Source organism: Mytilus galloprovincialis, chromosome 3 (assembly GCF_965363235.1).
Source record: "Mytilus galloprovincialis chromosome 3, xbMytGall1.hap1.1, whole genome shotgun sequence".
Taxonomy (NCBI): Eukaryota; Metazoa; Mollusca; class Bivalvia; order Mytilida; family Mytilidae; genus Mytilus; species Mytilus galloprovincialis.
In genome coordinates, this window is record NC_134840.1 from 70466939 (window position 1) to 70490896 (window position 23958).

General features: G+C 30.9%; 2 protein-coding genes across 2 annotated transcripts; one reads left to right on the forward strand and one right to left on the reverse strand.

Annotated features, from left to right (window-relative positions):
- Positions 1-1391: 1391 nt before the first annotated feature.
- On the reverse strand, positions 1392-10862 carry LOC143068800 (zinc finger protein-like 1 homolog). Its single transcript, XM_076243103.1, has 6 exons — positions 10657-10862; positions 9514-9634; positions 8780-8973; positions 7974-8205; positions 7057-7171; positions 1392-5092 (listed from the first exon to the last, which is right to left on the reverse strand). Exons 1-6 carry the CDS (start codon positions 10756-10758, stop codon positions 4885-4887), a joined length of 972 nt encoding a protein of 323 aa, XP_076099218.1. The 5' UTR covers positions 10759-10862; the 3' UTR covers positions 1392-4884.
- A 91-nt stretch (positions 10863-10953) lies between these two features.
- On the forward strand, positions 10954-22599 carry LOC143068799 (uncharacterized). The gene is made up of 9 exons (XM_076243102.1): positions 10954-10989; positions 16208-16303; positions 16952-17106; positions 17256-17332; positions 18069-18194; positions 18666-18743; positions 19753-19837; positions 20823-20896; positions 21612-22599. The coding sequence occupies exons 2-9, from the start codon at positions 16225-16227 to the stop codon at positions 22558-22560; spliced, it is 1623 nt and encodes a 540-aa protein (XP_076099217.1). The 5' UTR covers positions 10954-10989; positions 16208-16224; the 3' UTR covers positions 22561-22599.
- The last annotated feature ends 1359 nt before the right edge of the window (positions 22600-23958 follow it).

Below are 23958 nucleotides of genomic sequence, written 5' to 3' on the forward strand. Positions count from 1 at the left end.
GGAAATCACGATTCAATTTTTTTTCTAGGAGTTACACCTCTTTGAACTTATTTGCTTTAAGGTACTACTTTAACAGTTTGTCATCTCAACTCCTCTGAAACCACACAACAGAATTTCATGAAACTTTGTAGATAATAAGGACATACTACGTAGATGTGCATATCACCAGGAAATTACGATTCAATTTTTTTTCTAGGAGTTATGCCCCTTTGAACTTATTTGCTTCAATGTACTTCTGCAACAGTTTGTCATCTCAACTCCTCTGAAAACACACAACAGAATTTCATGAAATTTTGTAGATAATAAGGACATACTATGTAGATGTGTATATTGACAGGAAATTATTTTTCAGTATTTTTTTATTATACAATTTTTTTTTCTTATACTTATTTAATTTCTCCAATGACAATGTGGGGACGTGGGGTATGTGAGCGTGCTCACTAAGGTTCTTTAATTTCACTGGGTCCTCAATACTTCAGGATATCCTTAATAGTTATGGAGCTCAGTATTATGTATATCTTGTCAAATAGCCTGTATGAAGCGAGGTCTAAAATTACTTTAGGACCACCAAAAAATATTTTAGGATATTCTGAAACTGAATGGCGTAGGTCCTGAAATAAGTGTGGACTGCCTTAAATATTTTAAAAAGAATATCCTGACATAAATAAGTTTGAATGGAGGATATTCTAAAAATACTGAAGGGAAAAGATTGGGGATATATTAAGCATGTGAATACTATTCTATGAAACTATCATCTTTTCATGTGAATACCAGTCATTCTATGTATTAATGTGAATAATTTAGTATTTATAGCATATCTTTAACCCTGTATAACTTGTGCACAACTTATGTAAATTTGGAGTGATTCAGAGCTTAACTTATCTAAATCAGGTCAATAATTATACTGTTTTATGTTGTTTCTTTTCCTGTAATAAATGCTGCCTCATTTATAACAAACCCCACATTTCCTTTTATTCATAAATTTCTGATGTATCCTTCCATCTCCCCTTGTCACTGGCTTAAAGCAGTCTAATTTTGGCAGTATTTATTATTTATGTTATATACTGACAATATATAATTATGTGAACTACTTACCTGATCAACAGAAATTATGTATATTTTATCTGTCTTGGATAGTAATACAGATATAATTATAAAACGGAGAAAACTAAAAATCCATGGGTTGCTTAAGCTAGCTCAATCTCATTAAAATAAATTCTCTGCATTTACCCTTCACTTTCTAAGTATTGTGTGGAATCTTCAATTTGGGACATGTAAACAACTGAACGAAAATGAGTTGCAAGTGAAGGGCAATTATGTTAATTACCGATAGATTGAAGGGAGCTTGGAATAAAGATAATTGTTCTTCAAATAATAAAAAAATAAATTAAGACATTTATAAAGATCTTTATTCATAACAATAAGCATTTAAATATTGTAAAAAAAGAAGTTCATGTAACTCAAAAAGGGCAGAAGGCATGGTGACCATAATTTTCCACCCAAATAGCAAAATAGACAAATTCTTCAATGAATCCTTTTAAAATTGTGTTAATTGTCAGTATTGATGTCACTGAAATCATGAACATTTTTAAGTGGTTATGTTTGTAGTTATGGCCATAAGGCAAAATAAAAGATCCACATTAACAAATTGTGTATAAAACATCTTTTACACCAAATACCTTTTGGAAAAAAGCAATAGCTGACATTGAAATATTATAATTTACTATGACAAGCTCTCAAAACTACTAGGCTATTATGGCAGTTGATGCAATTTTCATTTGAAGCAAGAAGTCTGAAGTCATAGAGCAAATATGTAGGGCAAAATTCATATATAGAATTACTCATATCTGACAGACTTAAAGTCTAGAGAGCATCTGAAGAAAGTTATTGCTTTTAGATATTATACTTTTTTTTATTCTTCCGAATTTAAGGGGTAATATAAGAGGCATTATCTTACTTCTCCTTTATGAGAATATGAATCATAAAATGATATTTTTGAAGGCAACTTGTTGATACATATCATGTACAGTTAGAAGATATTTTGTCAAAATAAAACTTAAACATTGCTGGAATAAGAAACATGATAAAAAGTTAGGGTATGTCTGTATACACAAAAAATTTAGAAGAATCAAAGAAAATTATTACCTTAAACACACCTTAAATAGTGTTAACTTACATGACAAATATATCTGTGAATAATTCATTAAAAAGTGCATAAAATATTTTTGTTTTTTCTTCTCCAGTTCAATACCAATCATTATTTATATGTTAATGCTTACATGTATTTTCAAGTGATAAAAAATTGTATGATACTATATAATTATGATATTTTATGATTTTGAGAAAATGTTAGCAAATGAATTGTGTCAATATCATAACAGTTTTATAAGCACTATATATACAATTTAGCTTTGGTCCCCATTGTTCCCCCATGCATAGTTTGCAACTTCTATTTTTGTATCAGTTCAAACAAATGGTGAAATATTAATGTAAGAGAATTGCATGTATTCATCCAATTATAAAATGTCAATGCATGTTGTTATAAATAAATTTAAACTCATCATAGATACCAGGATTGAAGTTTTATATTTGTGCCAGACCAGACCCACGTTCCATCTACAAAAAACTCATCAGTGAAGCTTGAATAAAAAAATGTTAAACAGACCAAATCAAGTATGAAATTGAAGACCACAATTTAGACAAAATCAAAATTTTATAGACTTGTGACTCTCACATAGAAATTTCCTCCAAAAACTAAATTTACTGTCACATTGAAATTTCCTCCAAAAACTAAATTTACTCTCGCATAGAAATTTCCTCCAAAAACTAATTTAATGTTCTGTTTGCTATGTGCAAATGAATGGAATATCTTCTATAATGATCTACAAAACAGATATTATCATGACATGCCATGCAGTTTTATAATTTTGAAAATAGCTACCACTCTACAAAAATTCATTATAAATAACTTGATTCTTTACAAAAACATTTTGTCTGACACCAATTATCAGTCGACAATGAAAGAACAAAACATACTTAACTTTTATTTCTGCAGATAATCAAATTAGAAAGGCTTGAAAAGTACAGATAACATAGATTTTAAATAAAAAATCAATCTTTTATTTGTGAACAATTATTTTAAATACCCTTAATCTTGCAATCAGATATAAAACAAAAAAAGGTGCAATGAGAAGATTATAGATAAAAAGTTATCTATCAATTTTCAATTCACAACTGATGAGTCTTTTAGTAGAACAAGCATTGATAAATATATATATATATATTGAAATGTTTTGTTTTTAATTTGTTAGACATTTACACTTTTTGCCTCATCAGAATAAAATCTTAACATCAGCTACTTAAAATTTCATTTCCACCAATTTGCCAACATAACCACTGATAACATCTTGTCTGAGCTAACTGTCGTGATAACTTGTTTTATAACTGAAAGCTTTTTGTTCATAGACATTTTAAAAGTGATAATGAAATATGATGAGGCAATGTTTTGTAAGGTATGTGACCAATATATAATAAATATTATTGATGTTACAATTAAATTTGCAATTATATATGCTTATGCATTTAAACAGTATGTGTCCTAAAAACAGACTATTTCGCCCTAAATTCACAAAACAATTTCCAAAGTTCCCAGTGAAGCATTCTGTTTAACTAAAAAGTTCACAATAAAGTTGATTTTGTTAAGATCAAAAGTTAATAGTTAAAACAGATCCTGTTAAGCTCTGAAGTTCAAGGTCATACAGATTTTTTAAGGATGGTTGCTCCTCTTGTTTCTGAAGTTTTGCCAGATTTTCAGAATCCTCTGCTTTTATCCATGTAGTGCCATTCACAAATGTTGCCCACTAACCCCTACTTTTCTTTTCATAATTTTTATTACAGATAGTTTTAAACTCCATATTTGAAAATCTTAATAAATCCTTGTTATTTTTCATTGTTTTTGAAAGAAAAAAGGTGCCAATGTTAAAAGATGAAAAATCTAGATAGAATAATTTCCCGCTAAATTTTAAATGGATAATATCTCAAAAACAAGCACACCGACCCTTAATTTTTATCTACTTTTTAAGTTCTTTAATTTATAAACTATCAATTCATGAAAGTCTTATAAAAAGCTTGTTATTTTGAAACAGAGTAGCGAACATCCTTAAGCACAAAGTTCACAGATCCATCACCTTCTGTATAGCATTACATGCATATTCTTCTTGTGGAAGCAGTAAATGGTCCACCAGCAATTTTATTTACTTTCAAAATAACAAGGAAATGAATCAGTCAGGCACATTTCTTTGACTTGCCCTATTCCTATCTCTATATACACATCATGCTTTTGATTTGAATATGAAAAAGGAAAGTCTTCTATATATCTTGAAAACTGCTGCTCAATTACATAACCTGTATTTATATTCCCAGTTTTGATTACATTTTCTGTTTGTATATCTTTATGAAAAGTACAACCTCCATCATAATCTAGTAACAAAGCGTCTTAATAAATGACCATAAATATGCACCACAATTATAACAGGTTAACATGAATAACATCCAATCAAAGGTGCTTGGTGCTAAGACCCCCTTTTTCCTGTATTTATTATTCTTCAGTAAATCTTCTTTACATTTTTACTTTACTTTTTTTAAATATGTTTTTGTACTCTTACCCATATGACATAACAATTACAGAAGTGATTGTATTTTGCTCCTCTCTTCTTAATATTCTTGTAATGCTCTGTTGGAAAGAGCAAGAACACATTAAACAGTGAAAATGATTTAAAAAAATATTTACTAAAAACAAGGTTAGACACCAAAAAAGGGAGGTCTAAGCACCAAGCATCTGTGTTCCGATACAGAAAAAAACATATAAATAATTCAAATAATATATTACTCTCCTAACACTCTGTTTTCATTTACTCTAATGTTTGGATTAGCCATCATATCTAACAAAGGGTCATCATCTGATCCCTCTCTGCCGAGTCTATGGAATATGATAATCACAGTTATAAAACCTATAAGTCCAAGTAATAAAACTAAAAAGAATTTCTTCCTCACTGCTGCTGGATCTTTTTTCTTCCCTTTAACATCCCTTGATCTGGAAGTAAACATTATATTTTTTCCTATATATAGAGCAATGATCGATTGTTTAAAGTTTATTACCCTGTTGACATAAGTAAGTTTAACATGAAACTTATTTTTAACTCAATGACAAGAATTTAAACACACCAGTTTGTGGTTCCTGAAACAGACAATTAGGAAAAGAAACCTACTATTTTTTTTTAAAGCAGTTCATGTCAAGAATGTGTCCATAGTACATGGATGCCCCATCCGAACTACCATTTTCTATGCTCAGTGGACCATGAAAACGAGGTAAAATCTCTGATTTGGCATTAAAATTAGAAAGATCATATCATAGGGAACATGTGTACTAAGTTTCAAATTGATTGGACAGACAGATGGACAAACAAACAGACAGAAAACATAATGCTCATAAACAAGAATATATTTGTCAATAGAACACCATGACCTGCTTATGTAACGGGTTATTTCTTACTCTGTGATATTTTATCCTGAGGATAATTTTTCCCGGTAATTGTTTTCCAGGCATGGTATTTCACAGGTTGATTTTTTCCAGAGGAGTGATAAACTATCTGTGTTATGCGGATAGTATGTACCGGTATATATTTGCCGTACTATATTTCACAGAACCGTGTGAAATAGAGTCCCATTAACTACTATGTAAGTTACTCACAATCAATATATACCTGACTAGAATTATAAAATGTTTCACAAAGGTAGACCAAATTTGCATAATTTATCAAAGGGAGGTAATTATGAGCAATTCATATTTTAAAGATATTAATTTAACATATTTCTGAATCTATTTTATAAAGAAATTTTTCTTTGAATCTTATTTTTTATATATTCATTTATATAAAAAGATGACTTACAACTTGATTTAATAAGACAGATAATATTTCACAGGTAAAAACTATCCAGCTGTTAAACATGCTTTTATTCCAATATATTGTTATGCTATTATTTATCTGATTTCAATATAATCAACAGCTACATCTCTGTCCCCAGACAAAACTATTTATAAAGTTTAAAATATCACCATAATCAAATTCTTCTCTTACTGTTACCAGTAGTAATGGAACTATATTTCTACCTTACTTTTAAATTTATATTTGTGCTGAGATCTGAAAACAACTCACTTTTACATGTATTACACTAACCTTATTTAATCATCATATTATTTTCACAATTACGATCTTTGAAATGACTTCTGGTATTCTTCCCTATGTTTCATGATAATTTTCTTTTTAAAAGGATGATATTGACTTGAATATTTCAGGAAATTTTTTCAAGGATAATTTGTGAAATTATTTCCCATTATAATACATTTGTTTTTTAACAATTTCGCTTTATTTCAAATACATTTGTTATTTCATAGTATTTTTAAAGGATAAGTTTTTTCTAATAACTATTTAATAAGTTAACTACCCAGATAGAATTTCACGGCAAAGGAAAAAATATCCCAGGGAAATATTTTCCTCAGGATAAAAAAACAACAACTACTGTGACATTTTTTCCTCCGGATCAAATTTCACCCGGATATAATTTTGCTTTACACTCACACTATTGCATTTCAATATTCAACTGTTTTAAAATTGTGACACAATATTGATTAAAATGTGAATGTATATTGTAATCTGTATAATTCATAATAAAATATTGTTTACATTAAAAAGACTAATTTATAGTAAAGTTGTGTATCTCTAAGTCATGTAAGTGTTCTTTTCTTATTATAGCATACTGATGATAAAAAGTCTTCAAAAAAATCATATCGCAAAATAGAATTTTATTCTTGACTTTGTACAAGTACGGTAAGATAAAAGTTACCTTGAAATAAGGTAGATTTAGAAAAAATTGACAGTTGATGTAATTTTATGTGTATCTTATAATTGGACCAATAGAAATTTCTATATTAACAAGCAGAATTTATTGAGTAATAATCATAAAGCAACTGCCCTTATTTCCACTTTTGCTACTTACTTTAGCCAATTCTTTAACCATTCCATGGCTGATCTTCTTCTGTATTTGTTATCATCATGGTCACTTGATAGATTTAAATAATCATCTTTTGTTGTGTCAAAGACTTTTCTAGGATCTGAAAAAATAAATGTCAATTAATATCATAAATTTCTCCATTTAGCCTTCCTATCTTTTCTTTTACATAAAAAACAAGAATGTGTCTTAAGTACACTGATGCCCCACTCGCACTATCATTTTCTATGTTCAGTGGACAGTGAAATTTGGGTAAAAACTCTAATTTGGCCTTAAAATTAGAAAGATCATATCATAGGGAACATGTGTACTAAGTTTCAAGTTGATTGGACTTCAACTTCATCAAAAACTACCTTGACCAAAAACTTTAACCTGAAGCGGGACGAATGAACAGACAGATGAACGGAAGAAACGAACAACGAACAGACCAGAAAACATAATGCCCCTCTACTATTGTAGGTGGGGCATAAAAATGATTTACTTTATGAATTCTTTAACAGGATCAGTCACTTATTATTGTATCACATGATGATGATGATGATGATGATCTGTTTTGTATTGTAATCTTGATTCTTCATTTTTCAAAAACACTCTTTTTTCTTTGCATTCCTCTAAAAATAATATATCTTTCTCCAGTACCAGTTTTTGTATTTTTATAAACACAGAAATGATACAAAACAACAACATACATGACATAAGCTTTATTGTTAACAATGAGTTCTGTATCAATCACTGTCCAGTATCTCCACTTGCTTTAAGATGTTTACTGCCCTTTATTTACATTCAAAAATGTAACAATAGCCATTTAAATCATCACAGAACTGTATTTTAACAGCAAAGTAGTTTTTAAGTGACATAATATAACTGAACACAAATGTATTAATTTTAAGCAGTATCATACGTACCTACAACACCATAAGCTTTATCAGAGCCTCTAACTGATGTGCCAGTATCTACACTTATAACACTATGTGTTGAATTGACTGTTGGTGCTACATGTGCACTGGGACGTGTATGATTGGGTGTTGTTTTGGGACTGGAGGATGTGGTTTGTGCATATTCTTTTCTGACTGGATTATCATGTGTGATCTTGGTCTCTTCAAACTTTGGTTGCACTGGAGCCTCTGTTTCTTCTATCTAAAATATTCAAATGGGAAAAAATGAAACAATTGTATTTTTCAGTCTTTCATTGTCTTTTTCTTTTTCTTTTTAAAGCATTTTATTGAATCCAACGACTAGGAATGACTAGTCTAAAGGAACGTGCTGAGAAATATAGCATAGACATAACCAAATTGATTGGATTTTAACATTGCTGCAAAAACAACATAACTATATAGTGCTAAGAAGCATATGAAAGAACCTGACAGTAATCTTCATTTTAGTAAAAATCGCATCCATTCATGGCAAAAGCAACTATTCTCTTTAACATCATGAGTCAGAGTATGATCCTTTTTAACTTACATGTGCTAGCCACCCATTTCATAGTTCATTTTTGGGTACTTTTACTTAAATGACATTTGCTTCTTTTTTAATTGTGTAACATCATTTTTTATTGCCTTTCTAGAACAAGAAGTTTTGTACATGTATCTGCCTTCAGGTCATTTCAATGAAGGCCTTAACCAGCCCATGATCCTTGGTGTGTGACTGTCTCAAAGGCAATTACATTATATCACTTTCTTATTTTATTCCAATAAGAATTATATATACCTACCAAAGGTAACCCCAATCCAGATCTAGCCCAATTAACTTTAGACAGGTGCTCTTTCAGCTGTTCAGCTACCGGTGACACCACATTCTGGGCAGGAAATATCCCAGCTTTACAACACGGGCAAGTGTAACCAGCTGGTGCTGTGTTGGATGGCAATTGTTGGGCATATTTGTTTAAACAATACCAGTGAAAAACATCTGCAATAATATTCATAAAAACATTTTTAAAGAATGTTTCAATGGGACACAAATGCCCATATATGAAAAGTCATTGTTCTACATACTGAGTAATTTTTCTATTATTGTAAAAAAAAAAAAGAACTAACTTGAGAACAGTGAAGGTGACAAATCCTGTTTCTCTGAGTTTTCTATTTAAAAACTTATATTAGCAGAAAAAGCTAACATATTTACTTGATACTAATCTATTCCTGTCAGAGAATATGAAACTAAGTTAATGGTGCATAATATTCAGTGGCATTTATTTAACAAATTGAAAGCTATTGGTAGTTCATTAATGAATGAGCATGTCATGCATCAAGACCCTAATTCTGAGTACTGGTAGACTAAAAGCAGTAGCAGATTACTTTACACTTATAATCATGATAAAAATGTTATGTTTGTGAAAAGTATGAAATGTTGCCTCACATATTATTCATTTCAAACATGTACCTATACCATATCAGAACTACTGAAAATTGCTGATTGAGTAAGTTTTGTCCACATACATTTTGTACATACCATAACATGTCAGTCTTACACATTCTCCACAGTTTTCATCAGACAGATTCTTATCACACAGAACACATAAAGGATTGTAGTCACTGTCTTGTAACCATTGTAAATATGACTTTATTATACACTGAAATAAACATACTTTATATATAAATTATTGTTATGACAAATGTGGTGTTGTGTCCTTGCTCATATCCATCTCCTTTTATTCACATAGAATTTAAAATCCTAGAAGGTCACTAAAAGGATTACATGTAGATATTTAAAAAAAATGAGAACAAGTAAAAGAAAAGTTTAATTTGGTATTATTTTATGAATTCATTAGCAAAATACTTAGACATAGATTTATCACAGAGAAATATAAGTTTTGAACCTTATATGTCTATACTATAGGGCATAGGCAATAAGAATATGAGAGTTCAGAAGAATAAAATCAGAATAAGTAACCATATGATAATCTAGAAACAGATACATGTAGGTAGATACAGGGGACTTCAGGCAATGGATAGAATTTGTAATCTTTGTAAAAAAGAAGTGGAAGATTAACTCTATTTACTACTGAGAGTTATCATCATTTCAAACATAGTTAAAAGTTACAAACATTTTCACAATTTATTTGGCTAATGTCCAATGTAGTCACATTTTTAGTCAAGTGAGTAATTTGATTATTATGACCAATATGACCAAAGTTTTGAGACGACAGTGAAATGGCAGAAATCTATTATCTAACACCTAGGATACAGACTCTGGGACATCAGTTGGCATATGATACACTCCCCCATCCATATAAATGGGTTTTGGAGTGTATGCTGACACACATAATTTCGTAGAAAAAAATGTTTACTGTACAGCATTAGATTGGTTTCTGTCATCGAAAGTAATGAGTCATTGATCTATCTATCAGTTAACCAACATCGTAAAACGAGGGTAAAGAGGAACTGACCCAGCACTTCCTTTCAGTTGTAATCATGACTCAGAGACATGACCGATGATGTACAATGTACATAAGATTACAAGTTATATAGACCATCACCAGCCACCAAGCATACTGTGTCACTATATTAACCAAAGTTAGAGAAAGATAACTACCTTGATAATGATATTTATTTGTTAACAGAAATACATTTTTTTTATGTTTACATTTTATACCTTTTGATGATTTGCGACTAAGCAGTTTTCACAGACATTGACTCTGTGTTCGAAACAAAACAAATTTGTCACTTTCTTCTTCGGGCATTTGCAAAGCCCCATGGCAAATACAAATCTGTTTTCTTTACTAAAAAATCAGATTATTCTTCTAACTTGTCTGAAATGTTTGCCGGAAGCTAACCGACGTGGATCTGTTCGTTTTCTCTTTTGGTTTGCCTTCGATCGTATCGCAAAAAATAGAAAGAATCGATGAATTCGGATATACAATAATATGAAAAACAATTTCGGACCACGTGTGTTTTTGTAAACAAAGTACACATGTAACAGTTGTAGGTACATGTAGATAAGCAAGATCTGTAAGATTGTTAAATCTTGTCTTATAATCTAAATGGTGCATACTAGTGTATTAGTTATCCCTAGAGTACTCATTAGTGCTAAAAGAAATAGTTACCATGCCCATCACAAATAGATATGGCACAAAATGTGCACCTGAATATCGGTACGTCTAAACACTGCTAAGGACTCCTTAGTGCACTAAGGACTATACAATGCCACTAAGGACTCCTTAGTGCACTAAGGACTATACAATGCCACTAAGGACTAGAAGGACTACTGTTATACGTGTTATTTTTACATATTATGTTAGAGATTGATATTTAATGCATAAATTTCAAATTTTATAGAAAAATAATCATAAATAAAAAAGATATTCAACATTTTCTGGACACATGCCCATTTTTCTTTGATTTACCGAAAATCAATGAACCGATTGACACGTGCCAAATAATATAACAGCTGATTAAACAATCATATTCTTTAACCTAAGTAATTAACAATTGTATCGAAAAGATTAATACTTGATTATCAAAATAAAATGTGTTGTTCTTATTTAAAATGATTAAAAGGACAAATAATTTTGCTTTTGTTTCATTTATTTCCCGACGGCAAAGTTATTTGCCATAGGTTTTATCTTTGATGTGCGCCAACTAATAAGTAAGAGTGTGGTCAGCTTGGTAAAATGTTTATGTAAGAGACATCGAAGACAAAATGAATATATATATTTATAATTTTTTTGTTTTTATTTAAATTCCGACAAAGATGCTTGTATATACAAATGGCTTCACTAAAACATGAGTAAATTCCGAAAAAAAAACTATAAAACATGATTTTTATTTTTCCACTTTCTATTACTGCTTTATATGTACGAGTACGATTGAATTGAAAAAAAATCATGTGGCGTCCTTGGGGTTTATCAAAACCATGCCATTACCCCAAAGACTTGCAAAGAAACCATGCCAGACAAAAAGACCTAGTGTTGCCCGAACACAGCCGCGATTTTGAACATTTAAATGTCTTATATTCAGTGCTATGAAATGTAATGTAAATATCTGTGTGATGGATACATCTGTTGTAGGGTTGTCACTGACTCAGACGTACTTATATATATATATATATATAAGTACGTCTGAGTCAGTGACAACCCTACAACAGATGTATCCATCGGATCGCCATCAATGATGGTGATACATGGCTGTGTACATAATGTATATACAACTCGTCTAAACATCAACCCAACAATGTTAGATCTGTAAATTTGCTTTCGCAAATTTTTGGTTCTTCCCTCGCCGGGATTCGAACCCATGCCACTGTGATATCGTGACACCAAATCGCCTGCACTGCAGCCGTCCCGCTAGACCACACGACCACCATATATATATATTCTGTCATTTATTAATATGAACATCAAATTAAAAAACCTTCATTAGATATAATATATTGTTCTGGCCAGGAGACACATTTATTATTTACAAGAAATAATTACAAAATACACTTGAGAAAAAAAAACTTCTTCATTCTGAAATAAAAACACATTAAAAGTATTTCAACAACAATTCATTTATTAGTATCCAACTTTACCAATCTTGTCCATTAAACACAACAAATAGCATGATTCCCGTGTAATCAGTTATGTAATTAGACAAGTGTCAAACGGTTCATTGATTTTCGGCACATCAAAGAAATACAGGCACGTGTCTAAATAATGTTGAATATCTTATTTATCTATGATTTATTTTCTACAAAAATTGAAATTGATGCATTAAATATCATTCTCTACCATAATATGAAAAGAAATTACATGTAACAGCACTCCATCTAGTCCTTAGTGGCATGTTATAAGTCCTTAGTTCACTAAGGACTCCTTAGCAGTGTTTAGACGCACCCCCTGAATATAGGTATCTTGTTTTGTTACCCCCATTGAAGCAATGGTTAAATTGGTTACATTGGTTACAAACATGGACGTTAAGTAAATGATATGCAATAGCGGCTTTATCTGTTGCAAACTGTACATGTATGGCTGTGCATGGGGAATCCAGTAAAAATGGTAACTAGCCTGGGAGGCCGAGTTCACTTGAAACTCTTTAATCGACTTCAGAGTGAATAGATTATCACGTGAACGCACTAGAGTTGATATTCGGAACAACTCTAAGCAACTCTAGGTTAAGGCCCTGACCAAGCATAAAAAATTAAATATTCTCATTGGTTTGACGTCATTCAAGAGTTTCTCGAGTTTAACCCTGGCTCGGTGAGGGTTGGAACCAGGGTTCGAGGGGTTAACTCGAGTGGTTCAAGTAAAATCGTTTTGTTGAAACCCGTGTATGTAAAGTTAACTCAAGAGTTTCAAGTGAACTCGGCCGGAAAGTCGGGTTACAATGGTTACATGCATGGGAAATTGGGTAACAAATTACAATGGTTACATACATCACAAAGGACTATCACTCAGACATCACATCAGCATATTGTCAAAAGGGGAGAACTATATTTTACTTTAAGTTTTAATTTAAACGGTAAAAATTTGTAACCATTGATGGACACATGCCAACCGCCAGGCTTTCTCAATACACCTTATCGCTATTTGTCAGCCATTACTGGATATCACACAGGTTCAGGTAAAATTTTGACGTCATAAAACAAAATATCTGACGCCACAATGGAAAAGTGATTGTTGTATGCGTCAAAAGTTCAAGCGGCTGGGTCAGCCAGTATTAGCGATGAGGTGTATTTCACACCTAGTATCATATTTACCTTTAGTCTTCTCCCTAATTAGAGCCAGAGGTACATACATGTATGAGGGTAGGAATGCTCGTTACTGTCAGGTGTCAAACTGTCATTTTCGGCTACCGTGAGTGTCAAATTGTTAAAAATATTCCTTACCATGATTCATCAGAGGTTTGAAATAACTATAGTTACCGTTATTTTTTTTTATAAAATGTAATGTGATTTGTCAAAATCAATTAACTTTTTTTACATTGGTTAAAATTTAAGTAGGATTTGTTAAAATAACCTACTATATTAAAATAAAGGAAACCTTTTCATTTTTATCTTTATAAATTGATACCTCAAAAAGACAATTTTTATTACATCTATGATTTTTTGGGTAAAGATTGCATGAAATGCAATCAAAACCATATTTTACTGAATTGAAAATTGATTTTTAAATCTTCCAAAGCTTATCACTACCAATATGATACACACAATATAGTGCATTGATCATAACTTTCTATACATTGTTATACTGCAATCAGCTATTTTACTAGACAGATAAAGCTATACGTATAAACATTAGCTTTATACATCAATGACCTCAACTGACCTATAAGCCCCGCCTACTTACCGGAACTACTGTATTTCAACAACAACGTCACGTCACAACCATGACAACGTGTAGTAACAATGGTCAAACTTTTATGAATTTAAACTTGTTGTGTCTTCAAATTGGTAATTTATATACCATGTTTATAAATGTTATTAATTAAGTTCATTTTCCCTTTCTAATTCCTTGAACTGTCAATGTCTTACCGCCTGGACTACGCTCATAGGGAAATACCCCAAAATGGTACCCCAAGAGAGAAATTCCAAACACTTTTTTTTTAACAATATTTGTTCCATATTTTTTTTTTATTATTTATTTTTTATCGATTTCAGTATAAAGACAATATTTGTATAGTGTTTTGAAATATGAAATTTATTTGTATTTAAAACAGGGAAAATACTCGTAAAACTTCGCATTTCCCCCATTTCTACGCCTCATACAAATAAATTTCATATTTCAAGACACTATATGTATATTGTCTAAATATATCCTATCCATGAACATTTTCCAGAAATTTATCAATGTAAGCTCAGGTATTCAAGTCACAAAAGGATGTTACATTTGTATAGAAAATTACATAATTTTTACAAGGTGCAGGAATCTAATATCTGTTCTAAAGATATAAATGATGTCATTGTAAAAGTCATCTTTTAAAATTAGAGTTATCTCCCATTGTCCAGAATTTTAGCTGAATCAACTACCAATTGTCTGCGGACGATACACTATTTAATTTTACATCCAACTGTTAAATTAACGCAATCTTTACCACTCAATTCTTTCAAGCACTTTGATTTTAAATCATCCCCAAAAAATACCCTCACCCCTAGAAAAAAAACAAGAACAAAAACAACTGCAAGCAGAAACAAAACAAAAATGGTAAATCATATACACTGTTTTGCCTACAAACACTTAGTAAATTAAATCTTGTTTTGTCCACAATTATCAATTTTCTAATCTATTTTTCACAACATGATTATTCTCTTTATTTTTTGATCCCATTTTGATAATTTCTTCATTTGATTTGTATATATCCCATTCTACTCTATGATATTGATGCTGGTCTGTTGTTAAAGTTTAAAAATATCTGGAACAAAACTTACTAAATTCCTTACATGAATAACATAGTCTCAATCACTTAGAAAAAAATTTGTACATGTTGTAACAGCAAATGAACAGGGAAAATATTACTTGCAAAACATCAGATTAACCAAGCAGGAATGCTAAAATAATTACATCTGGTGGTGAATTCACCAAGTGCTTATCTTGTATAGGTACAGAATTGACTCATTTGATGCTAGAATACTTAATTGCTGTCTCAAACTTTTCAGTAAAAAATCATCTATTGATTATGCATTACTAGAGATTATTAGAAATTCTCCAATTTTGTACATTATACATTATTACTTGCTTAAAATATGGCTTAAATGAACAGGGTAAATGCAGATTTTTTTTCCCAATCTTTGATACCTAAGCTATTCATATGAATAAGTTATCAACTCCATAACACCACAGATTAGGTTTTTTTTCGTACATGTACAAAATATTTATGTAAAATAACATTGTGAAAATAATAAAAATGCCTTAATTTATAATTATCTGTAGGTTTTCATGACAAAATAAAATAAGAAAAGAAGAACAAACAAAAATTAGTTTTTGATGCTTTCATTTGAATTTCACTTAGAAATGGTGACACATGTAAAATGGACTCAGTTGATCAATCTACCAAAAGAAATGTGATGAAATGCAAAGAAATTCTCTTTCTTTTTGAAGTAAACTATAATTTTTATCTTCTAAATATCACCACAAACATTTGACAATGAATGTTTAAAACTGTAGCAGAAATACATTTTGAATTCAATTGATCAGAATTTGAAAAAAAATCCTGTTTTTTATTTGCAGTGATACAAAGTCAGAAGATGAAGCCAGTCATGAAAAGGACAGAGTTACCTCCTCCTACTTGTTATATAAAGACATTATTGATTAAAAAAGTTGAAGGTTTGAACATTAAATGTTTAAAATTATATTTTGTCAAAATATTTCATTTAGATCACTAAGCATGCCAAGTATTTAATAATTTTCAGAATTGAACAATATATCTGTATGTGTTCATTGCAAAATTATTGTTTTGTGTTGTGTTTGTGTAATTTTTTCTGACAGTTGACAAGGCTCCAGTTTAATTTCTGTTTTAAAGACCCTTGAAGATCCTCGGGTTTTGTTTGAAAGAAAATTGAAGGCATAAATGTTTATGGCTTATGTAATAATTACCTGAAAAAGTTGAATTGTTTTCAGTTCCTTCAAAGTAAAGTATGAACAGATGATCTGTTTTAAATCAGTTTGCATGAAAGCAAATGTACTGGTACGCCATGTACATGAAATTTGCTGTCTGAAGATGTTGATTTAAAAAAAAACATATGTATTAGATTTAAATAATTATTTCATATCATAGAATGATTGATAGCTGGTTGTTTCATGTTTCTATAAATAAATTCATATTTCAATTAGAGTTTCAAATAATTTCTCATATAAATATGATTTTGATTTCTTTAAACATTCAAATATATTATATTTAAAGCAATTAGCATGATTAGAAGTACATGAAAATGTGTTTAAATGGTTTTGAATAATAATGTGTGTATTTTATAGATGGATTTTCTGCTATGAAAGAGATGTTGTCAGACAGTTTAGCTATTTTAGAGAAGCAGGACTCTCTTACAATGGAGAGTTATGTTTTGTCTAGAATGGTATATAAAATGAACAGTCAGTGGAGAAGGGAAAAATCTATGCAAGGACTGAAAAGAGTAAGATATACATAAATAAATGGCTTTTTTTTCATCTGTTATTTTGTTTAAGAATTGAATACCTCTTTTTGTAACTTTATGTTGGTCTGTCATTCAGAAAAAAAATATTTGATGTTTATGAGAATGCTTATATTTATTTTATTTTACAGATTAAGACTTGTTTGAACAGATACAAAGACTTGAAGTTATTTGAATATGTTGCAGAACTTAAAGACCATTTTGATGGGTAAGGAAATAGTAAATACAGTGAAACCTGTTTCAACCAGTGGAGAACATTTTGTAAAATTTGACAGGTGTCCTGTTCATCTAGGTAAAATTTAAAAGAATACATGTTCTCAATTTGTTCAAAGAATACTCAGCACCTTTCTTAATGTAGGACTTCAGATTAGACAGTAATCACAATAACTATAGGTTTGGTTTGTACATGTTTCAGTGAAAAAAAACCTACCCTTGTAGCTACAGTGATCCGTTCCTAAACCACTGTCCCTTGATGACATTTCAAGTTCTAAATTGAGGGTAAGATCTATTTTGTAAACAAGATCCCTGCTATTGTGTTTTAGTCATGAGAAGAGCCACTGCTGGTTTTATGTGGCAGTTTTAATATTTTGCCTCCTTTATTATTTATTGGGGATGACTTAAACTACATTTTTTAAGCATCACCTCTTGGTGGGCCCTCTACTCTGACAACTTAATTAGCATACACGGTTGCTTTGACAATTTGGAGGACCGTAAGTTAAATTTATCATATGTTAAATCAACCTTGGCACAGATCTTATCTAAATTGATAAGCTTTTTATAAACCATTTGAATTTGAAATAATACTACCAATATTTTATTTAATGTTATTGTTGTAAACAGTAACAAAAGCCTGAAGATCTTTGGTGGCTTTTGTAGAAAATCACCATGTATTAGGGTTTCTGAGAAAGGATGATCTAGTAAAAGTTTCCACTTATCTTTTTTAGGTGTGATTTGTACCTTGGAGAAGTATATCTACCAGCACAACAGATGATAGTTTATTTATTGCGACAAATGATGTGCTTGGCCAGACTGATGACACAAATGTGCAATTACTGCAAGTACACATATGTGTATCCTTTTATAATGTGTTTTATTCAGAAAAAAATGCATGTTTGAGTTGTTTACAAAGGAATTAACGGTAAGTAAAAATAAGTCATTTACAAATGAAATAATTTTTTAAATTGTTAAACAATTTTCTTAGTGGTCATTTTTATTTTAACTTATATAATAAGAATCTATGGTATTAAAGTGTGCAAAAAATTCGTGTAAATTAGAAAAAAAAACTTATCATAATGTATTGTTGTGATTGTTGAAGTTAAAAGTTTTGTCAGAGTATTAAACTGATAAACCAAAAGAAGAAAATCAGAATCTTGATACACAATCTCAAATCTCAATTTTATGCAAAACCTTAGATTTTCATGAAATTTTAATAATTAAGTGCAGTAAGCTCTAAACTTCTTGTGACCTGAAAAGTTGTCTAAATAATAGTTGCCTTTCATCATTGATTAGAAAATACTATATTTCTCCTTAATTATGACCAGATATATAAGTCAGAATATATCCATTGGAAACTTTATACCACAGAACATGGTTTTCTTGTCTATGGTCAGCAGAATATGGTAGGTTGTTACACTTATGATAAACTTTAAAGTGTAGACCGACTTCAGAAATTCTGAAAATAGTTAGAAAATGTAACTATTTAAAAGTATTGTGACGCATAAAACTCACACATTTATAGGAGTTATGGCTAGAATGAACTCTTGCTTAAATAAACAGGAGTGAAAATCAAAATGATTGAAACCACTGCACTGGTGAAAAAAATTGACAAGTTGTAGCCTTGTAGGGGGCATCTGTGGCTGAGTGGTCTAAATAAATACTACTGTAATTACTACCCAGTCAACACTGAGGTTGCGAGTTTGAATCCTGCTTGTGCAGGTGCACTGCACTACAATATTATTTGACTAGGATTGTCAGTTACCTATCGATGATGGTGGTTTTCACCAGGCACTCAGGCATTCCTCCACCATTAAAAACTGGCCACCACGAAATAGCCCAAAAGTGGCATTAAAATCACAAAAAATCATATCAAATAACAAGTTATATACCATTAATAAATTCAGTTAAAAATCAATTGAATATACTACAAAATAACACACATACATTTAATTGCAATTTTACTTATTGGTTGAAGCTTCACCGAAAATTGTCAACTACTTATTGATTAATTACAGATGAAAACAAAAAAAAATAAACTTCATTTACCGGTACAAATTTAGATTTATTCAGATTTGTTTGGGTCTTTTTTGAGGAAAAAATTACACCCCATTAAACCTTTAACTTTTAGACAGATTAATGCTATGTATCATAGATCCAAATTAAACATATTATCTTTATATACTTCATACATGACATAACACACATTTAATATACTATTGAGGTCAATAACAGTATATTGAATTTGTGTAATAAAGTATCTTTATATAATACAAGCCAAAAGTTTTGCAGTTAAGTTTAAATAAGGTTTGGCATTGTGAGGAGATCCTAATTAAAATTCTGCCTTTGTCTCAAACTGTTTTGTATTTTTATAAATGGATACTCTTTCGACTGATTTGACATTTGTATTTCTAGGGCACTGGGGAAGTCATTGGGTCTTCATTCTGCGAGATGGTATGAAGGAATTTACAAATGCTTAGATGTTTTTCCTCAAACACAGGTACATGTATATATAAATGTTGTAATTAAGCTTGTTCTTTCTTATAGTTAATAAAGGATATTTTGAGTCAAATATCTGGTCAATTTGGCCATACACCATTCAAAAGAAAGGCACTCAACTTCAGTTATCTATCTATAGGAATGCAGTATAAGTTTGTGTTTTTTAAACTGATACAGTGTACCTTACATCTTTGATTATGATGAATCTAATAGAATAGACCACTTTCGAGTTCATCCGTCACCGGCAAAAACTCGTCAATTATGCACGCCTTTATGACGTCATTTACCAGATAGAGGGGGTCGCCTGTATCCCTGCACTATTTACGTTCATCAAGCGTCTTAGTGATCGTCTTTGTGCAGGATAAACTAGAAATAATGGTTGCTCTGTAGGTACTTACTGACAATTCCCTAATGACAGCAGTGTTGATTGTCAATTTTGAGAATTCAATTTGCCGAATAATTCGTATAATATAGAATTATAGTTTTCCAACCACTCGCTCAACATTGGAAGGGAAGTGACGACGCCCCAAAACGCACAAATGACGGTGATAAAAGCGCGTATAATTGACGAGTTTTTTCCGGTGACGGATGAACTCGAAAGTGGTCTATTATCCTTTCGTAACACAAAATTTATTTATCAACCCCCACCATCAAATTTGACATTTACTATTTACTGAAGCAGAAACAGAAACACTTTAGTACAACAATTTACAATTATCAAAAGTCCTTAGTATTCCATGCAGAAATCAGATGAAAGCTCAAATTTGTTATGGTTTGTATACAGAATTGCATTGGAGTTTAGTATTTTTGTTATTTTACTTTTTATCTATCTTCTATTTCTGCTTTAATGAGAGGCAACCCATATCATACAGATTTTACCCATGCCCTATTTTTTTTACTATGTGTAATTTTCAACTCTATTTGTCAGTAGCTATGCAACTACATTTAAACTAAAATAAGAATATAATTATTCCATTCTTTTACAGGTACAAACAGGAACAGTAGATCTGCCTAGTACATTGTCTTCTTTCCTAACTATGGAAGAATTTCAAACAGATAGGTAATGTTTTGGATATAGAAAAGAAGATGTGGTATGATTGCCAATAAGACAACTCTCCACAAAAGACCAAATAAACAGAAATTTACAACTTTAAGTCACTGTACAGACTTCAACAATGAGCAACGCCCGTACCTCATAGTCAGCTATGAAAGGCTCTGAAATGACAAATGTAAAACAATTTAAATTAGAAAACTTATGGCCTCATTTATGTACAAAAAAATTATTGAAAAACAAAAATGTAACATATGGAGTTTAGTATGACGTTCATTTTCATGTCTCTTTGACATATTCCCCATTTTATTTTCAATTTTAGTTACTATATTTTTTTGTTCTAAAATTTACAAGATTTTCCATTGTTGTAAGATGGCTATAATAAAATTTTCATTTGTTTGTTAGTTTTTTGCCTTTTTTTTGTTTTGTGTCTCAACAGTAAAACTTATAGAGTTAAGTAGTTCTATAACACTGATAGTGGCATCACGTATATTTGTTTTAATTTTTCAACAAGTAACTTGGATTTAGGTTTCATTTACCGTGAATTAATTTATTTTTGTGGGTACTAATTTTTGAATCCAGATGTCCTGGAGCTTCTTTTCAATAATAACTCAATTTCTCTTTTGTCTTGCTTAATGCATGAAATATTTGCCAGTCATTTATCTTTTCATTCATACATTTGTTATATTTGTACAATATTGATACATAATCTATAATATTGTAGTCCTGAGGACAACATATCACCTAGTCCAGCGGACTTATCTATAGACCCTGATGAGGACATGGAAGCCCAACCAGAGGCCCTTTGGGAAGAAGATACAACTAGAAAAGACATCTTTGAAACCAGCAAACCTGAAATAGTTGTTAGTAATAAATTATTGGAGAGAAAAAGCAATGTGATCAATGACTTAGAACTGAGCGATAGTGAAGATCTAGGAGATGTTGTTGTCAGACAAGCACCAAAAAGTCATACTTTAAATAAAGACAGTAAAGATAATCGTACAGCGGATGATGAAAACAAGGAAGATTTAGGCCTTCTTGTATCTAGAGAAGAATTAGCATGTAACAATTGTGATAAAATAGATAAAAAGAATTTGAAGCAAGAAATTGTAAACTGTAAATCCTTCAAAAAATTGAAAGATATATTAAAACAGTTTGATGATTTGGATGAAAATGCTTCTCATTTGAAAATGTGTAAAAATAAGCTAAAAGAACTAAAGGAGGAATATTTACTTTTGAAAAGAAATGGTTTTATAGATAATCAATTTATTGAACAAGCCAAAGAGGAGTTGCTTAAGATGATAGAGTTATTTCAGGAAGATAAAATCCTGAAGGATGCACACAATGAACCATTTATTAAAGATGATAATGTTGATATTGCTGAGCAAGTCATTAAAAAATTATCAAATACTGAAACAGTGACAAAATCAGAGCACAGAGATTTTAGTATTGAAGAGATATTTAAAAAACCATACAAAAACTTATTGAAATTAGTGGAAGATCAGGGAATCGATACTTCATCAAGGAAAAGACAGACAAAAGTTAAAAAGTGTTCTGTGAATGTTAAAATCATAAAAAAACAATATATGGAAGAATCAAAGAAGAAAAAGAAAAAACAATTTATTAAGCTAGCAGAAGAAGAAGTGATTGAATTGCTAAATTCTTTCTCCTAATTATTAAAGTTATTTATATTGCATAGCTTGTTTAATTTTAAGTATTGTAAATCCAATTACTTGGTTATTGCTCATCTTTTACAATAAAAAAAGATCAGAGAAAAGATTAAAGCTTTAATTGCCCTCACCAAAGCAGAGGGTGACATTAAGTTTAACATTGTCTATCTGTACCTACATATGTCCTGAAATTGGTTTTCATTCTAAAACTAAAGTTTGCCTCAACCAAATGTTATGAAACTTATACACAAAACACACTGTGAGAGATCAAGATTAAACATGGGTGGCATTCCTTTTAAATTTCTAGAGTAATGCCCCTTTACAAATGGAATATTTGCCAAATTTTGTCATTTCGATTTTTCTTAACTTTTAAGTTTTCCTCATCGAAATGTTATATTCAATGCTTATTACCACAAAACACAGATCAGATTGTTGGTCAAATCTCTCATGTGCAACACTTAAAACTAGGCAAATATTTCAAATCATTTATTGATCCATGACTGAGGATGGAGGACCAAGTACACACAATGGAAATGAGATTTTCTAATGCTGTTATAACTACATACAAACATCATTGACCTACTAAAGTGGTTTCTCTTTAATAAATCAAAGCGCTGTAAGCGCTGAAGGCAGTTAACCAAAAACCAAGGCAACCGTAATTATGAAAACTGTGGCAATGTTGCCTCAACATTAAACATTCATATATAGTGCATTCATGTTTATCTAATGATTTATTTATTAAGGCAAATAATTTATATGTTATCAAGGTTTCAAAAGCAATGCATATATCAATGTATATTTCTATGGTGAGTCTGCAGTGGTACAAGTTCCCAATGATTGCAGTTGTTTTACTTGGTAGTTAACCTTAGTTTTATTTGACTGCAAGAAGTTCAAGTTGACTTAGTATGAACATGTAATAGTATGAATGGACTGGTTTCCTTGGAAAGAAAACTGAGTTTGTGTTCTATATTACAAAAGTTATGAGACACGAATCAGACAAATGTTCACTACAACAGGGATCAAAGGTGAGGTCTGACTGACCTGCCCATAGTAAATGTAAATGATTTGTTATTTTGTCCCATACATATGAATATATATAGTTTAGGGGTTGGGATCTCAACGGTTTTCAAGTTCTCAAACAGGTAGGGGTAGGCAGAGATTTAGGGGGCAGGGGGCCCGCCCCCCCCCCCTTTTTGGGAAAAAAATTGGTTGCTTATATAGGGAATCACTGAAGCGTGACTATAGCGGCCCCCCACTTATGAACATTTCTGGATCCGCCACTGGGGGTAGGGTGACCCTTGGGACTTCCCCTACATTTCATTTTATTTGTTTTATTGTCCCATACAGGAATATATATGGTTTAGGGGTGGGGATCTCATTGGTTTCCAAGTTCTCAAACAG